Source organism: Mustela nigripes, chromosome 5 (genome assembly GCF_022355385.1).
Source record: "Mustela nigripes isolate SB6536 chromosome 5, MUSNIG.SB6536, whole genome shotgun sequence".
Classification (NCBI taxonomy): domain Eukaryota; kingdom Metazoa; phylum Chordata; class Mammalia; order Carnivora; family Mustelidae; genus Mustela; species Mustela nigripes.
The window spans coordinates 141,215,388-141,229,469 of NC_081561.1; the positions used below are offsets into that span (position 1 = coordinate 141,215,388).

At 54.8% G+C, this 14,082-nt stretch overlaps 2 protein-coding genes across 4 annotated transcripts in view; one reads left to right on the plus strand and one right to left on the minus strand.

Annotated features, from left to right (window-relative positions):
• The window catches only part of SYTL3 (synaptotagmin like 3), a 79,317-nt gene extending 73,588 nt beyond the window's left edge, over positions 1-5,729 (plus strand). The window contains exons 13-16 of one of the 2 annotated variants that reach the window (XM_059401360.1): positions 2,045-2,150; positions 3,174-3,276; positions 4,149-4,354; positions 5,463-5,729. In XM_059401360.1, coding sequence (XP_059257343.1) covers positions 2,045-2,150; positions 3,174-3,276; positions 4,149-4,354; positions 5,463-5,569 — 522 coding nt within the window. In that variant the 3' untranslated portion in view covers positions 5,570-5,729. Of the gene's footprint in view, positions 1-2,044; positions 2,151-3,173; positions 3,281-4,148; positions 4,355-5,462 lie in introns of those variants that run through there. The other variant, XM_059401361.1, reaches the window with a different exon arrangement.
• A 1,101-nt stretch (positions 5,730-6,830) lies between these two features.
• Positions 6,831-14,082, minus strand: part of EZR (ezrin) — a 47,985-nt gene continuing 40,733 nt past the window's right edge. For both annotated transcript variants that reach the window (XM_059401362.1, XM_059401363.1), the window contains 6 exons: positions 10,952-11,115; positions 10,505-10,635; positions 9,731-9,891; positions 9,264-9,356; positions 7,499-7,750; positions 6,831-7,380 (listed from right to left, as the gene is read on the minus strand). In XM_059401362.1, coding sequence (XP_059257345.1) covers positions 7,216-7,380; positions 7,499-7,750; positions 9,264-9,356; positions 9,731-9,891; positions 10,505-10,635; positions 10,952-11,115 — 966 coding nt within the window. In that variant the 3' untranslated portion in view covers positions 6,831-7,215. The remainder of the gene's footprint in view (positions 7,381-7,498; positions 7,751-9,263; positions 9,357-9,730; positions 9,892-10,504; positions 10,636-10,951; positions 11,116-14,082) is intronic.

Genomic DNA, 14,082 nt, shown 5'->3' on the forward strand with positions numbered 1-14,082 from the left:
CCCTTATCCCCGCCCCCCAACCCGCGGCCCAGGAAAGCAGAACTCCCTTCCCAAAGGGATTTGAGAAGAGAAAACCTACCCTGGGACGCCTTAGACTTGCCCGGCTGGGACTCTTCAGTAGGAACTTAGGGAGGAAAGGCTCCGCACCAGGCTCTCCTGGGCAGGGAGGTGGTTAGGGGGCTTTTCCTGCTCAGGTTTGCTCAAGTACCCAAGAGCCCCTTCCTAGTGTAGCCTGAGCACCAGCCTGGGTCAGGTCTAGGGGGTTAGGCCTCCTGTGATGGCCCTGTGGGCCCACATGCTCCTCTCCCCAAATTTAGGGTCACTTGGTTCCAGTGGGGGAGCCCTGGGCTCACTGCTGCCGCCACTGGAGTCTACGGCCTGCACAGGTCAGCCTGCCCTGGTCGTGCGGGCCACTCTGGTTTCTACATGCCTGCCTCGGGCGCTCCCAGAGCAGTAACAGCTGAGAACAGCTGGGCCAGATGCTATCAGGAGGGCCCGGCTGCCCTGACCGCCAGGGATTTCAGGGCGGGCCGCCAGGGAGGCCTGGGGAGGAGGAGCTGGCTGATTTAGGTCTGCTCCCAGGCTGTGCCGGTAAGGGGAGAGCCTGGGGAGAAAGCTGGCACTTCTTGGAGCAACTGCTTTGCACTTTCTCTGCCAAGATCCGAGATTGGGAGAGAGGACGGATGAGATCATGAGGGAGGAGGAAGCGCGGGCTCCGTCATCTCCTAAGAAATGAGGACGCTGCGCCAGTCCCAGCAAAGCCTGGCAGCGAGGCTGAGGCTGGCCCAGGCCTGGGCCAGGTTCTGTGTGCCGTCTCCCCTTCCCCGTCCTCTCTGAAGCCAGGGAGATGATGCCAGGTCTCTGATTTCCGGCTCCACTCTTGTCAAGCCCAAGGTTCTCCTGCCCGGGAGGTGCCCTGTCCCACCCCTCCTGTCGCTTTCCCTCTACACTGCTCTGCACAGCCCCGGCCCCACCTCCGGGCCCCCGGACTGACCCTTCCTCAGAGCCTGTCCTCGGGCTCCCACTTGGGATGTCTACTTGGCATGCTTTCTTCCAGACACGGTGTGCCTAAGACTTAGCTGAAATCTCACTCCTCCGTGGAGGCTTTCCTGATTTTCACATTTCATGATTTTCCCTGCCTGTGTGCTTTCCCCCAGGATCCTATACTTGGGTGCCCTGCCCATCTGTTCCCTCTAGGGCCTTTGCTCAGGACAAGATTAGCCTGCCACAAGGCTGCTGGGAAGAGGAAGAGGAGCAGAAGGTGCCAGGATGAAAGACACCCTTCCTAACACCAGCTATAGACCCTCTGGCTGGATTGGGAGTGTTCTGCTTACAGGCCTGCCCCCTCGGCCCCTAGAGGAGGAGCCCATGGGGTTAGCACAGGGTTGCTGAAGCTGAGGGTAGAGGCAACTTTATTCATCTGGCACGTGAGGGCCAGCCTCCTTCCTGGGAGGCAGTCAGGAGCCCAAGCAGAGTCACTGCACAGCAGACAGAGGCCAGCCCCGCCCTCTCCTAGGAGTCCTTGCTGAGTCCACTGAGCTAGAGGGGCTCGATTTTTTTTTTTTTTAAGATTTATTTATTTATTTGACAGAGATCACAAGTAGGCAGAGAGGCAGGCAGAGAGAGGAGGAAGCAGGCTCCCCGCTGAGCAGAGAGCCCGATGCGGGGCTCCATCCAGGACCCTGGGATCATTTCCTGAGCCGAAGGCAGAGGCTTTAACCCACTGAACCACCCAGGTGCCCCGAGAGGCTCGATTTTATTCACCTTCTTCAAACTCTGGCTAGGTGCAAGTTTTCTTAGGACTATCCTATGGGAATGTGCCAGAGCCTTTGAGTACCCCTCACCTCCTCAAGGCACAGGGTGGAAGAAAGACCAGTCCTGCCATGGGCACATCCAGTCCAGCCCACGGCACTCGCTGGCCTGCAGAGTGAGTGGGGGTGGAGTGGATGTGGGGCACTTAGGGACAGAGCTGGGGCAATCAGAGGAGCCCAAAAAGTTCTGGGGCTGAGGAATCCCGCCTCTGAGTTCTGACTCTTTCCTCCAGGCAGAGAAACTTGAAGAGAGCTTTCTTTCCAATAATGGAGAACTTGCAGTCCGGGCCAAACTGGTCTTCCCTACAGGGCCCAGAAAGCTCCAGGAGACCCAAGAAGGTAGGCAGCCTCCAGCCCCACGAATGTCCATCTGTCACTATCTCCAAAGCCTGAACAGCAGGTGGGCTGAGGGCTTCCCTGCTGCCACCCACTAATCCTGCGGCGCTCCAGTAACTTGCCAAGATTTGTAAAGCTCAGCCTGGAAAGTGGGTTCTTGGAACCCGTGGTTTGGAAGGGAACAAGGGACCAGAGCAGTCCAGGCCTTTGATACCCACTTTAGAGGGCTCTTAGGACCCCAGCTCGGGGGCTTTCCTCCCAGGGGCCTGGCTCGGACAGTCCCGCTGCTGGCCCTCTGGAAGAGGGAGCGCTCCCAAAGCCACCTGCCTTAGTTGGGAGGGGGACTCCTTGGGAACCGAGAGCGCATCTCGAGGCGGGGCGCAGGGGCCTACCGCGCCGAGCGAGCGAATGCGTCCCCGCTCCCAAGTTCCATGAGCTGCTGCCCAGCCAGAGAAGGGATCAAGGACAGGCTCTTGAGGACCTAATGGGAGATTTTACTACAGAAAGTGGAGTCTGTGGAAGAGAAGAAGAAAAAACACAGAATCCCGTGATCTATTCAGTGATCTCGTATTTCCCTGAAAGAGGAAGAGTCTGCTGCCAGAGCTCACGGCCCCCCCCCCCCCCCCCCCCCCCCCCCCCCCCCCCCCCCCCCCGGGCCCCCCCCCCCCCCCCCCCCCCGCCGTGGCCAGCACCCTAGGAGTCTTGGGGCCCCTCCTTTCCCCAAAACCACTGCCTGCCCGTGACTAAAACCTCTACATCCTTCCTCTCCACAGCTCCCTGTTATCTTTGTAGCTTCTCAGGATTTTAGGGAGCGCCCCCCACCCCCCCATCACCGTGTTGGCCTTGCAGGGGGACAGCTTGTGGGCAGCGCCGGCAGCGCCTTCCCCCATAGACAGACAACTCTTCCTGTCTGATCTCTTGGGCTCTCAAGGCTGTCATACAGGCTCCTGCTGTCAGTTTTGGGGTGATGGCATTGCAGGCTCTATGTGAAGCAGGGCTCACAGCAAATGCCGGCTTTCCTTCCAGGGACAGATGGGCCATCCCCTAATGGCCAGCTTTGTTTGGTCGTGCTGGGAGCCAAGAATTTGCCGGTGCGGTCAGATGGCACCCTAAACTCATTTGTTAAGGGGTAAGTAGAATATGTCATCAACTGATTGCTGATCATCTGTACATATAGACAACATGGTCCTAGAAACTACAGCAAACACCAAAAAGTGCAAGCCATTCTGAACTTGTATCTTAGCTTTTCCCTGAAAATCCAACACAGTGTGTTAGACTCTGATTTCCAATAATTCGTGGGATTTAGTCCTGCTGAGGCTAGATGCAGAACACTATTTTAACCTGAAACCCAGAGCTTTTAGGTCCTTGTTACCACACGGCATTTTCTGACTCAGAGCTTGGAGAAAGCAGTGTGCTTGGTACTGTTCCCTTGTCTGAGCATCTCCTCTTGGATGAACAGTAAGGTAGGCTCTGCTTATGCCATTCTTACCGTCGGGGTGTTGTTGGTGTCTCCAAAAGTCAAGCAAACACCATTAATTATACAGAACTACTGTGTCCCTGGTGAGTGACATAATGGGAAAGGCTGGCTTACCATGCCAAGATCTGCATTCCTGTCCTCACTCTGCCACTATTGTAGGACCTTGAGCAAGTTATGTGGCCTTTCTCATTTCCTGAGAACAGGGTTAAAGTGAGAGAATGTGTGTGCAGAGTCCTGGTCCCTAAGTAGCAGGTCTAAGTCTAAGCCATGCTTTGCCTGGTGGTCAAGGAAGGGGTTTAGGACAAAGGGCACAGTGGCCTGGGATCCCTGCGTCTGGTGAATTCAGCCCTAAATCCGGAACATCCTAGGGAGAGGTCACATGGCCAATCTTGGGATTTGCATTCTCACTCCTTAGAATTTTTCTTTGGGAGTAGATCTAGCCCTTGGTTCCACAACGGCCAGCACCACCAGGGGAGGGGGCCGGGCAGGGCCGGTGTTCCACAGCCACTGTCTCCCTCCGGCAGCTGTCTCACTCTGCCAGACCAACAGAAACTGAAACTGAAGTCCCCAGTCGCGAAGAAGCAAGCTTGTCCCCAGTGGAAGCACTCCTTCGTGTTCAATGGCGTGAGCCCTTCCCAGCTGAGACAGTCCAGCCTGGAATTAAGTGTCTGGGACCAGGCCATCTTTGGTGTGAATGACCGCTTGCTGGGAGAAACCAGGCTCAGTTCTGGTAAGATTATCGGGCCTAAGTGGCATGTTTTATCCTTTACAGAGATCTTACATGGTGACCACTGAAAAGACAGTCATGCTTCCACCTTGGCAGGTGATTTAACTGGCTTGGAAACCGCCTCTCTCACCGTAACTGGAGGCTGCCGCATGGAGCGGTAATACAGCCAAGTGTTTCAGCCACTTACATCAGATTTACATCTGCTAAGAAACAAAAATTACAGGCCTCAAAATGGCCAGGGTACAGTTTGCTTTTGTCTCTGGCGTCAATCATAAAAGGATTAATTTCTTAAAAGAAAATATCTTAATCCAAACATGGCAATTCAGAAGTATTTCATTAAGAGCGGGACAAAAGGGTGATGCTTTTCAGTGCTGCTCAGCTGGGGTGCTGCTGGCATCGTGTCGGGGAGAGCCCTTTGTGGGGAGGGCTGCTCACCTGGTCCCTGTCTACCAGTGGTGCCCCTCAAAACACCGGGCCAACCAAAAACACAAGCACGTGTCCAGGACCTCCAAAGACAAGCCAGATTCACTCTCCAGAGACCCCTCTGCGGTCAGTCCGCTGAGCTTCCTCCAAGTCCTGATCTCAGCGTCCTGGGATCAGCCCCCCGTCTGGCTCTCCGCTCAGTGGGGAGTCCGCAGGTCTCCCCCTCTCTCCCCCTGCTTGTGCTCTCCCTCTAAAATAAGTGGGTAAATCTTTAAAAATAAGGACACACTCCCCGTTCGTGTAAGGGATTCCTTTCCGTCTGCAAATCTGGCCCCAGGTCTGAGACCACCTTGCCAAACCACTGCCATCCTCGTGTTAGGATGTTCAAGTCCACTTCTTGAAGAGCTAACCCCCCAAAAATGTCTTCTTTCAAACTGTAGGAAAGGCAGCAGCTTTGGGCTCTTGAGGCTGCACAGAATTCAGGGACGGTGTGTGTCCGGTTCTGAGTATGGAGTTGGGGTGTTGGGGTGAAGGAGGGTTTGCTCTTCCTCACCAGTGGTTGGCATTTTCATGTGGTCTTGAGGTTAAAATACTTTTACAAAAGTTGGTCATTTTAAGCCGAGAAGGCAGCTGGTAAGGGGGTATGCGTATCACCCATTACTAATTTGCTGCTTCACCCTCTTCACAGAGGAAGAAGTAGCCGGTGAGGACTCATGCTCAGAGTCAGCACATCAGTGGCAGAAAGTTCTGGAAAGCCCCAATCTGTGGACAGACATGACACTCACCCTGCACTGAAGCCAGGGTTCAGTCTGCGGTGAGAAGTTCAAGTGCCGCCCGCCGAAGGTTGGCTGAGGACATGGGCCTGGACACTTGCCGCCTGCAGCTCCGTCACGGAGCCCAGACGTTCTTCCATGTCCCTCTGTACTGACACCAAACAGAGCACTTGTTCTATAAATATGTCTCCGTTTGTTTTTCTGTGCTTTGACACACGTGGAAAAGGGCCAGATTTCAGTAAATGTTCATGATCTCGGTCCCCCAGTTCGTATCAAACTGAAAATTACGGACTTGTTATATGCACTGGAAGAACCAGAGGAGCCTGGCGGGTATCTGGTCCCTCCCGTTCCACACTTGGACTCCTCATTCAGGGCGATCAGCAGCCAGGTCCAGGGAGAGCCCGCAGGAGGGTCCCCCACCCCGCCTCGCCCCAACACCCGCAAGGACACACCCACTGCCGCCTCTTGCCTTGCACAGCTTTTATTTCTCTAGTCGGTGGTGCGGGGCTCATCTGCGCACGGCTCTTAGCCGAAAAGGAAATGACACAGCCGAGCAGGAAAGGAGCCAGTGGCGTGAGTGCTCTGACATTCTGACAGGTTTTCAAGGATGTGGCGGAGAACTGGCGAGGTCAGAACAGGTTCTTCTTGTGGTAACAGGGACAATACCAGGTGGGAAGAATCCCTTCCTAGCTGGAGTCTGGATGAGCCACACAGCACGTGTCTCTTTTGCAAACAAGCTCGGATAGAAAACGGCCATGTGCACAGTTAAAATGCACAAGGAACAGAGTAAGAAAAACAAAATCATTTTTACAGATTGATTACAGCAGTTAGCTACCTCCTTCCCGCCCTCACGTCAGACCAAGTGCCATGGTTACATGGTTTGTAATACGTAATTCTTTTATTCTGTAAAAGGTAACAAAATATACAGAATGAAACTTTCCCTTTTTTAAACTAATGTTACAAACCCATATTGTCACTCATATATAAATACTATTCTCTACAGCTGATCATTAATTAGGTGTGAGTCCAACAAGGTGGCCCTCTGTAAAGCAAAAACAACCCAAGTTTCTTCCAAGGCTGGAGTGTCCTCCCTGTACTATCATCCCAAACTGAAGGAGCAAAGAAGAAAAAAATCACTGTGTGCATGTGTGTGTGAATGCTTTAGATGGTTTTCAAAATAATTTCCACCTCTCAAAACAAAAATATACAACAATGGATCCTTCATGGAAATTAAAAAATCAATCTGAGCTCATTTTAAATGCAGAAGACGGTATGGCACAGACTCTAAGCCACGATGTGGTTTTAATTACACCAAACCTTGTGTCACACATGCCAGCAGGGAGTTTGTTACACTTTACAGGCATCTTTCCTTAATTCAGTCAGTCCTGCTGCAAACATGGAACAGGAAGTGATTCAACAACAGCAGTAATAGAATCAGGCCTGTTTGGCACTATGATACAACGGGGAAAAATAAACCAGGGAAGTGTCCAATGACCCCAGCCCCGAATATTCCCACTGAAATAACTACTCTCTTTTTAAAGGAACTGAAATATGATGGGGGGGGGGTCCTAGATTCAAAGAACTACAAACACCAGCTTCAGAGTCTGACCGCGACCCCCTGCAAGCTCAGCCACGAGGCCCCGCCCCTGCCCCAGTCCTGGCCGGGCCTCACATGGCCTCGAACTCGTCGATCCGCTGTTTGGTGTTGCCCTGCCGGATCTGCCGCAGGGTCTTGTACTTGTCCCGGCCTTGCCGCATGTTCTCGTTGTGGATGATGTCATTGTGGGTCCTCTTGTTCTCGTCTCGGGCCTGGGACAGCTCATTCGTCAGGGTCTGCAAGGGGAAGCAGCTCGGGTCAGGTGTGGCTCCAGGGCAGCGGGGAGCTGGGTGGGATACCCCCCACCCAGCCCCAGTCCCGGTCCACCGGCCAGCCCCACCCCGGCGCCCTCACCATCAGCTGCCGCTGCACCCGCTCGTTCTTCTCAGCCTCAGTGATGCGCTTCTCCTCGTTGCGGTCATCCAGGATGCCCTCGCTGGACAGCTCGGCGCTGTAGCCTGTGTACTCCGTGCCCTCGTCCTGCAGGTTGTCCTGCACGTGGTAGCTCACTGGCTCATAGACCGGGGGCGGGGGTGGTGGCGGGGCCGTCATCACCAGGTGCAGCTCCTCCTTGGTCTTCACCAGGTCATCTTGGGCTTCTTTGGCCTTTGAAAGCAACCGGCCCACAGGTGACAAGTTGTCACAAACAACTTGACCATTTTTGGAAGAATCCCCCAATGAGGCTTCTGCACCTTCTCTCACTCCTCCCCTGCCTTCCCCGGGGCAGGCTGGATGTATGGGGCCTGAGCAGCACAGAGCGGAGGAGGGGGCCGAGGCTGAGAAGCAGCATCCCTGTGTGGGGTCTGCCCAACCTTGTCCGAGTCTGGGGCTCCGGATCCTGCAAGTGGTTCTCAATCGTGTGCACAGCACGCAGAAAGTCACGTCAGGAGCTTGACTTTTTTTTTTTAAAGAACCGTAACATTTTCCCTGTGTCTAATTCTAATATATGTTCATTGTGTTTTTGAAAAAAGGAGGGAAACTATTAAAGAAACAAAGATCCTCCAGCCACTAGAAAATGCCACTCTCCCATTTTAGAGTGCAGCTTTATTCTCTTTCCTTGTGTGGCCACTATTTACCAAGCTCCTCACTGTCTGTGGGCACAATACTCAAGCACTTTCCTACCTATCCCTAAACCTTCCAGTAACTTCTCTTGGATACACATCCCCAGTTATGCCCACCTCACTGCCACTCCAGCCTGGGAGATGAGCTTAGTTTGAAGCTATTCTGCAACCAGCTTTTCTCAGTGAACACTTTTACTAAAAACCTAAGGACCGGTCTTTTGCACGCAGCCTATGTTCAAGGGGCGGGGCGTACGAGTGGTGAGGAGAGGCACCGGGTGTCCCCAGGAGGGGTCAGTGCAGATGGGGAAGCACGGGCAAGAACAGGTGGGAGGGCAGGGGTGGGGAGCTGCCCCAGTTCGCAGAGGTCTATGCTGGACATATCCAAAGCTCCCCTGGGGGGCCATGGTTGCCCGGTACATGGGGGCTCGGCTGGAGAGAAAGGCTCTGGACACTGTAATGGAACACAGTTCTTCCTATTACAGCTACGATTTATTCACCCTCTCTGTGGGGTGATCCTCAGGGCAACCTTACAGGCTGGCTATTACTCCCCATCTGTAGCAAGGAAATGGAGGCTCAGAAAGGTCAGGCCACTTGCTCCATCACACGGTGAGTAACAGCAGAGTTGGGACCCTTGCACCCATCTCGAGACTTCCAAATCCAGATCCTTCCATGGTGCCATGCTGTGTACACCAGTGGTCAGGAGAGGCAGGAAGTCTTGTTTGAGGTGCTGTGGCCTGTTGCCAGGAGTGCCCACATGACCAGATTTAAAGCTAGCTCCCGATGGGGGCTGCCTGATGGGGGTCAACAGTCTGGGGTGGCCAGAACAAAGTAGGTGGAAATCAACAAGAGACTCCTTGTTTCCTGCGAATCCAACAGCGGACTCCCCAGTGCATAGGGCAGGCCCATTCCTATGGGGATTTCGGCCTAAGCAGCACAGCTAGGACCGGCAGAGTGCTGCACGACATCCCGAGCCTTTCTCTGCAAGCCCCCAGCCCGGGCCCAGGCCGTCTCCCGGCTGCCGCAGCAGGGCCTGCCCAGAGTGCGGCGCGCAGACTCACCCTGTGCCGCCACTCCTCGACCTCGCCCTCCTTGCGCCGCCGCGCCTCCTCCAAGAGGGCGATCTTGGCGGTGTGCTCTGCCAGCTCCGCGGCCTGGAGGAGGGCAAGCAGCTGCAATTATTTCTGGGGTCTTTGGGGAGAGCCCTCTTGCAAATGGACAGCCTCATATTTTGGTGACTGGCCTTGTCCCCACCTCCTCCCTGGTCAGCAGTGCTCATGGCAGCCGACCGTCCTCAAGGCCATGCCTCGCCCAGACCACGTCTGCCCACCGACCCACACCTCGCCCCGACCACTGCCCCATGGCCACTTGAGGCCCACGCCCCAGCACAGCCCCTCCCACCGGGCTTTCCTCTCTCCAGGTGATCACTTTACAGCGCCAGGCACAGTTGTTAAGGCAGGTGTCACTTTTTCATCCCCAGAGGCAGCCTCTCCATAATTCAGCATCGTGAAACTCAGGGAGCTCCTACCAGCTGCTCCTGGCTCTTTATCTGATCTGCTGCCTGCCTCTCCAGCTCCTCCTTGGCCCGCAGAGCGGCCACGCGGTCAGCCTCCAGGCGCTCGGCCTCCTCCTGGGCACGCTTCCTCTCCTCCTCCAGCTGCAGGGCTCTCTGAATCTGGTCTGACAGTTCTGGAGAAAGCACGGGCCCCTGAATTCCCAGCCTGGACGCATGGCACGGGGTCCAGGGTGAGACTCATAACCACAAGCTATGACACACTGAAAGGGGGAGCCTCTGTATAGTGGGGTGCGTTCCCTACTGCGCACACACCATACTTGGGGCAGTTAGGAACTGCTAGGGAGGGTTCCCCCTCCCCTGGCTGGGGCTGGGGTAAACTGGCGGACACAGAGAAACCACACCACTCTCTCAGGTCTTAGTTTGTAAGATAGGGGGCAATGTAGCATGGTTCGGGCACTCACGCTGTTGACGTTAGGCAAATTAATTTACCTGGTAAACCTTACCACTGTCATCAGGAAAATGGGGAGAACTCAGTACTAACCTCAAAGAAAGGAGGGAACATTAAAAAAGATAATATACATAAAGCATTCAGCACAGAGTGGAATGTATCAAGATAATCAAAAGATTATCTTCTAATCCAAACACCCATGGTCAGCTCTCAGCCTCAAGCCTCTACGGTGGGTGCTGTGTTAACTGAGACCTTGCTGGCTGTGGGCGTGCTGACGGCCCCTCTGCCCTCGCTGCGGAGCGCACCCCTGCACACACGAGCACTGGGTACAAACCCACCTTTCTCTGCCTTCTTGGTTTTCTGCTCGTAGTCCTGCAGCCTAAGCATCAGCTCCTCCTTCTCCCGCATCATCTGCTCCTTCTCTCTCTCCACAGTCTCTCTCCTCTTCTTCTCGGTTTCCAGCTGCTGCCTGTTGGGGGCGGGGGGCACAGGAAGGTTTAGATGCTGGCAGGCACCTGCCCTGTCAACACAGTCCAGGCCCCAGGAGGCAGCAGCAGCAACACTTGGCACTCCCCTCCTGGGCTCTGCCACTGCCTGGCCCAGCAAGGCAGCTCCTGGGGTGGACCCTCAGACCCACACAGTAACTCCCGAAGGCCCCGGTCCCCTGATGCTCCCCCAGTGTCTGTTAGGTGATGTTCCCCTGGCTCCTCTGAAGGGGAGCCGTGTGGGCCCCACAGATGCTGCCTGACGGGCCCGGATGTCCTGCTGGCCTCTGCCCTGCTCACCGCTCCAGCTGCTTCTGGTGCTTCTCCTCCCGGGCCTGGGCCTTCATCTGCTGCACCTCAATGGTGTCAGGCTTCCTGCGACGCATGTACAGCTCGTGGTTCCCCATGCAGAGCTGGAGGATCCGCTTGTTAATGCGCAGGCGGGGGGCGTAGAACACAAAGTCCTGCACAAGAGAACAAGGCGGACTCTGGCTTTCTCCTGCCAAACCTGACTTCACGAAGTTCTAGATGACCTTTTCCAAAAGGACAAACGTAGCAGAGTATGGGGCCAGAAAGGGACTTCAAGGAAAAGTCACTGACTCCAAGTGACCGGACAGAAAGTTCCTGGTGCCGTGGGATTTGGATTCTCTGGGACAAAGAGAGCAACTGTGTGTCCTTGTGGCTGTGCATGCACACACACTCTGAAGCCGCCTCTCTGGCTGGGCGGTGAGGCCTCTCCAGGGCAAGAGGTCTCATGGCCTTGGGAGAACCGGGACCGAGGCCCAGAGTCACCCCGTCTTCAGCCACCATCCCCCCGTCCTGCCTGCAACGCAGCAACTTCTACTGGAGTGTCTGGTCTCCTCAGCCTTAACCCTTGGCCCCCACGCGGCCCCCAGTGCATCCGTAGGGTCACTACATGACGCCTGATGCCAGCCCGGCTAGCTCCAGCCCAGGTACAGATGCCAGGGCCGGGCACGGGTGGAGAGCTCGGGCCCGGCAGCCCCATGCTGCCTTCTGCTCACCTAAAACTGCACCTTCGTGCCCACAAATTTACTTGCTCCCAGCAGCCCTGCTACTCGGGCTGTCCCGTCCAGCCCCACAGACCCAAGGACACCGGCCCTGCGGAGACGGCACGGAGGCGTCATTTCCTGTCCGTAGAGCCCTCCTCCCGGGTTGACTGGCACACCTCCTGCGGCCGTGCGCTCGGTGGGGGTGCGAGCACTTCCCCGAACTGACTTGTTTTGGTCTCTGTCTTCCATTGGTTGGGCAGCTCCCCCGACAGCAGGGCTGGGTCATCCCCCCCCATATCCCTGGGAACCCAACCAATGGCCTGGATTTACTGGGTGCTGGCGTTTACACAGCATGCCACGTCAGAGCCTGGGACCTCGAGTGACTCACTTCCTCTGAGTCCGGACACCTCGAGCTGCGTGGTGGGGTGGACAGTAACCTAACAAGACTGTTCAGAGGATTAGCCCAGATACTGTTTGTCAGGACTTAGAATGGGCTCGGGCAGGACGGGGGGTGCCTGGTACGCAGAGGCTCGCTCACGGACCGCTGCCCGCCTGACAGAACTGCTAGGGGAAGAGCCTTCTTGGAAAGAACATAATGAGGTATCTGAGAACAACAGGACTATGACTGCAGAAGTCTGCGATGTGGGACAGGCATGGCACACGACCCTGCCTCCTAGTTCTTGCTACTGCTGCCATTAATGCAGGGGGTGGGGGGGAAGAAGGTTTAGAAACTCTTGTTAAAAAAAAAGTTATTTTAAAGGGTGCCTGGGTGGCTCAGTTGGTTAAGAAAGTGCCTTCAGCTCAGGTCATGATCCTGGAGTCCCGGGATCGAGTCCCGCACCGGGCTCCCAGCTCCATGGGCAGTCTACTTCTCCCTCTGATCTTTCTCCCCTCTCATACTCTCTCTCACTCTTTCTCTCAAATAAAGAAAGAAAATCTTTAAAAAAAAAAAAAAAGTCATTTTAAAATGCCAGTCTGCTTACTCTTCTTTTCCCCCTTTCTCTTCTCAGCTCGGGGCCGCTAGCATCCAGATTGTGACCTCTGGAATGGGGAACGGTGGCTGAAACAAGGAACAGTGTGATGTGTTCCACAGTGACTTCTGAAACCAGAAGGGAGGGACACACCAGGGAGCTAACCAACACGTCCCAGAAGGCCCGACATAGCTTCTCGGTTTTTTTGTCAGTTCCAGAAACGCTGGAAAGGCTGTACTGTTGACCCTGAGAGCCCAGAGTTCCTGGATGGTGCTTTGGCACACTTGTTATCAAGTCATCGGGTTTCCAAGGAGCATGTGCAGAGTCTGCAGAGTTGAGAGAAGCATCGTCCCTACCTCTGTGATGGCCACACAGACATGCTCCCCAGGCAGGTGATGACCTTTGCAATGCCCCTTGGTATTGCAAAGGAACACTGATTAGCACCAACTCCTTCTCAGAACAAGGTCAGTTAAAAACCATCAAAGGACAGACACTGCAAGTAGCATCACTGCCAAGACAAGGCCTGCACATGGCTGGGGACAGCGAGAGCAGGAGACAGAGGACACTTCCTGGGCTGCCTTTGAAGGAGGCTAGTTTCTGGATTCAAGTTAAAAACAAAAACTGAAACCAGTATTTATTTAAGGATTTCCAAATTCAAGTAACGAGCCCACGCTTCCTAATGCAAAACCACAACACTGATGAAATGTGGGCAGCTTTTTAAACTCTGGCAGAGAGAGGCATCCTAAAAACAAACTTGAGGCAAAAGGAAAGCTCAAGGAAATAAATCCAAATCCCTAACAATACAAGAGAAGAAAGAAAAGTAGCCATAAAATTGTTGAACACCAGCTCAGAAGCCTCTAGAACACTCCCCCAGAAGGCCCGAGCCCAGGGCTCCCCCTTGGCTGAGGGCAGAGCTGCTCCCAGGCAAAGGGCAGTTTTCACAAGCCGTTGAACAGGTAGCTGCCCAAGAGCCTTCTCCCTCTTCCATGAGACCACAGGAACAAAAGGCCTTTTCTGAAGGAGACAGAGCTGGTTTTGGCCCCACACAGGACTACCGGGCAGGCTTTGAACATTCACCATGTTTCAGGTCCCATCTCTGCAGTATCCAAGCTGGCAGGAGGAGAAACTGGCATTTCTACAGGAAATGCCTGGTCATTGGGAGCGTGACAGGACAATGGCTCAGTTGTGAGCTTGCTATGGAAACTGCCCGGGACCAGGGGTGCCCCACCAAGTCAGCTTGAGAAAAGGAATCCCGAGCCTCACCCATGAGTCAACTCGAACCTCTGGGGTTTCCCTGTCCATTTTCCAGGGCAAGTTTAAACTTGGAAATGCGATGTTCTGCTGCCCCAAGTGCAGGGGCTGAAGGCAGGCAGTGCCGCAGAAGAAGGAAGCAGGGCGAGGCTGGTGAGGTGCACAGGCGAACTGGGACTTGTTCCCTAAACCATCTTCT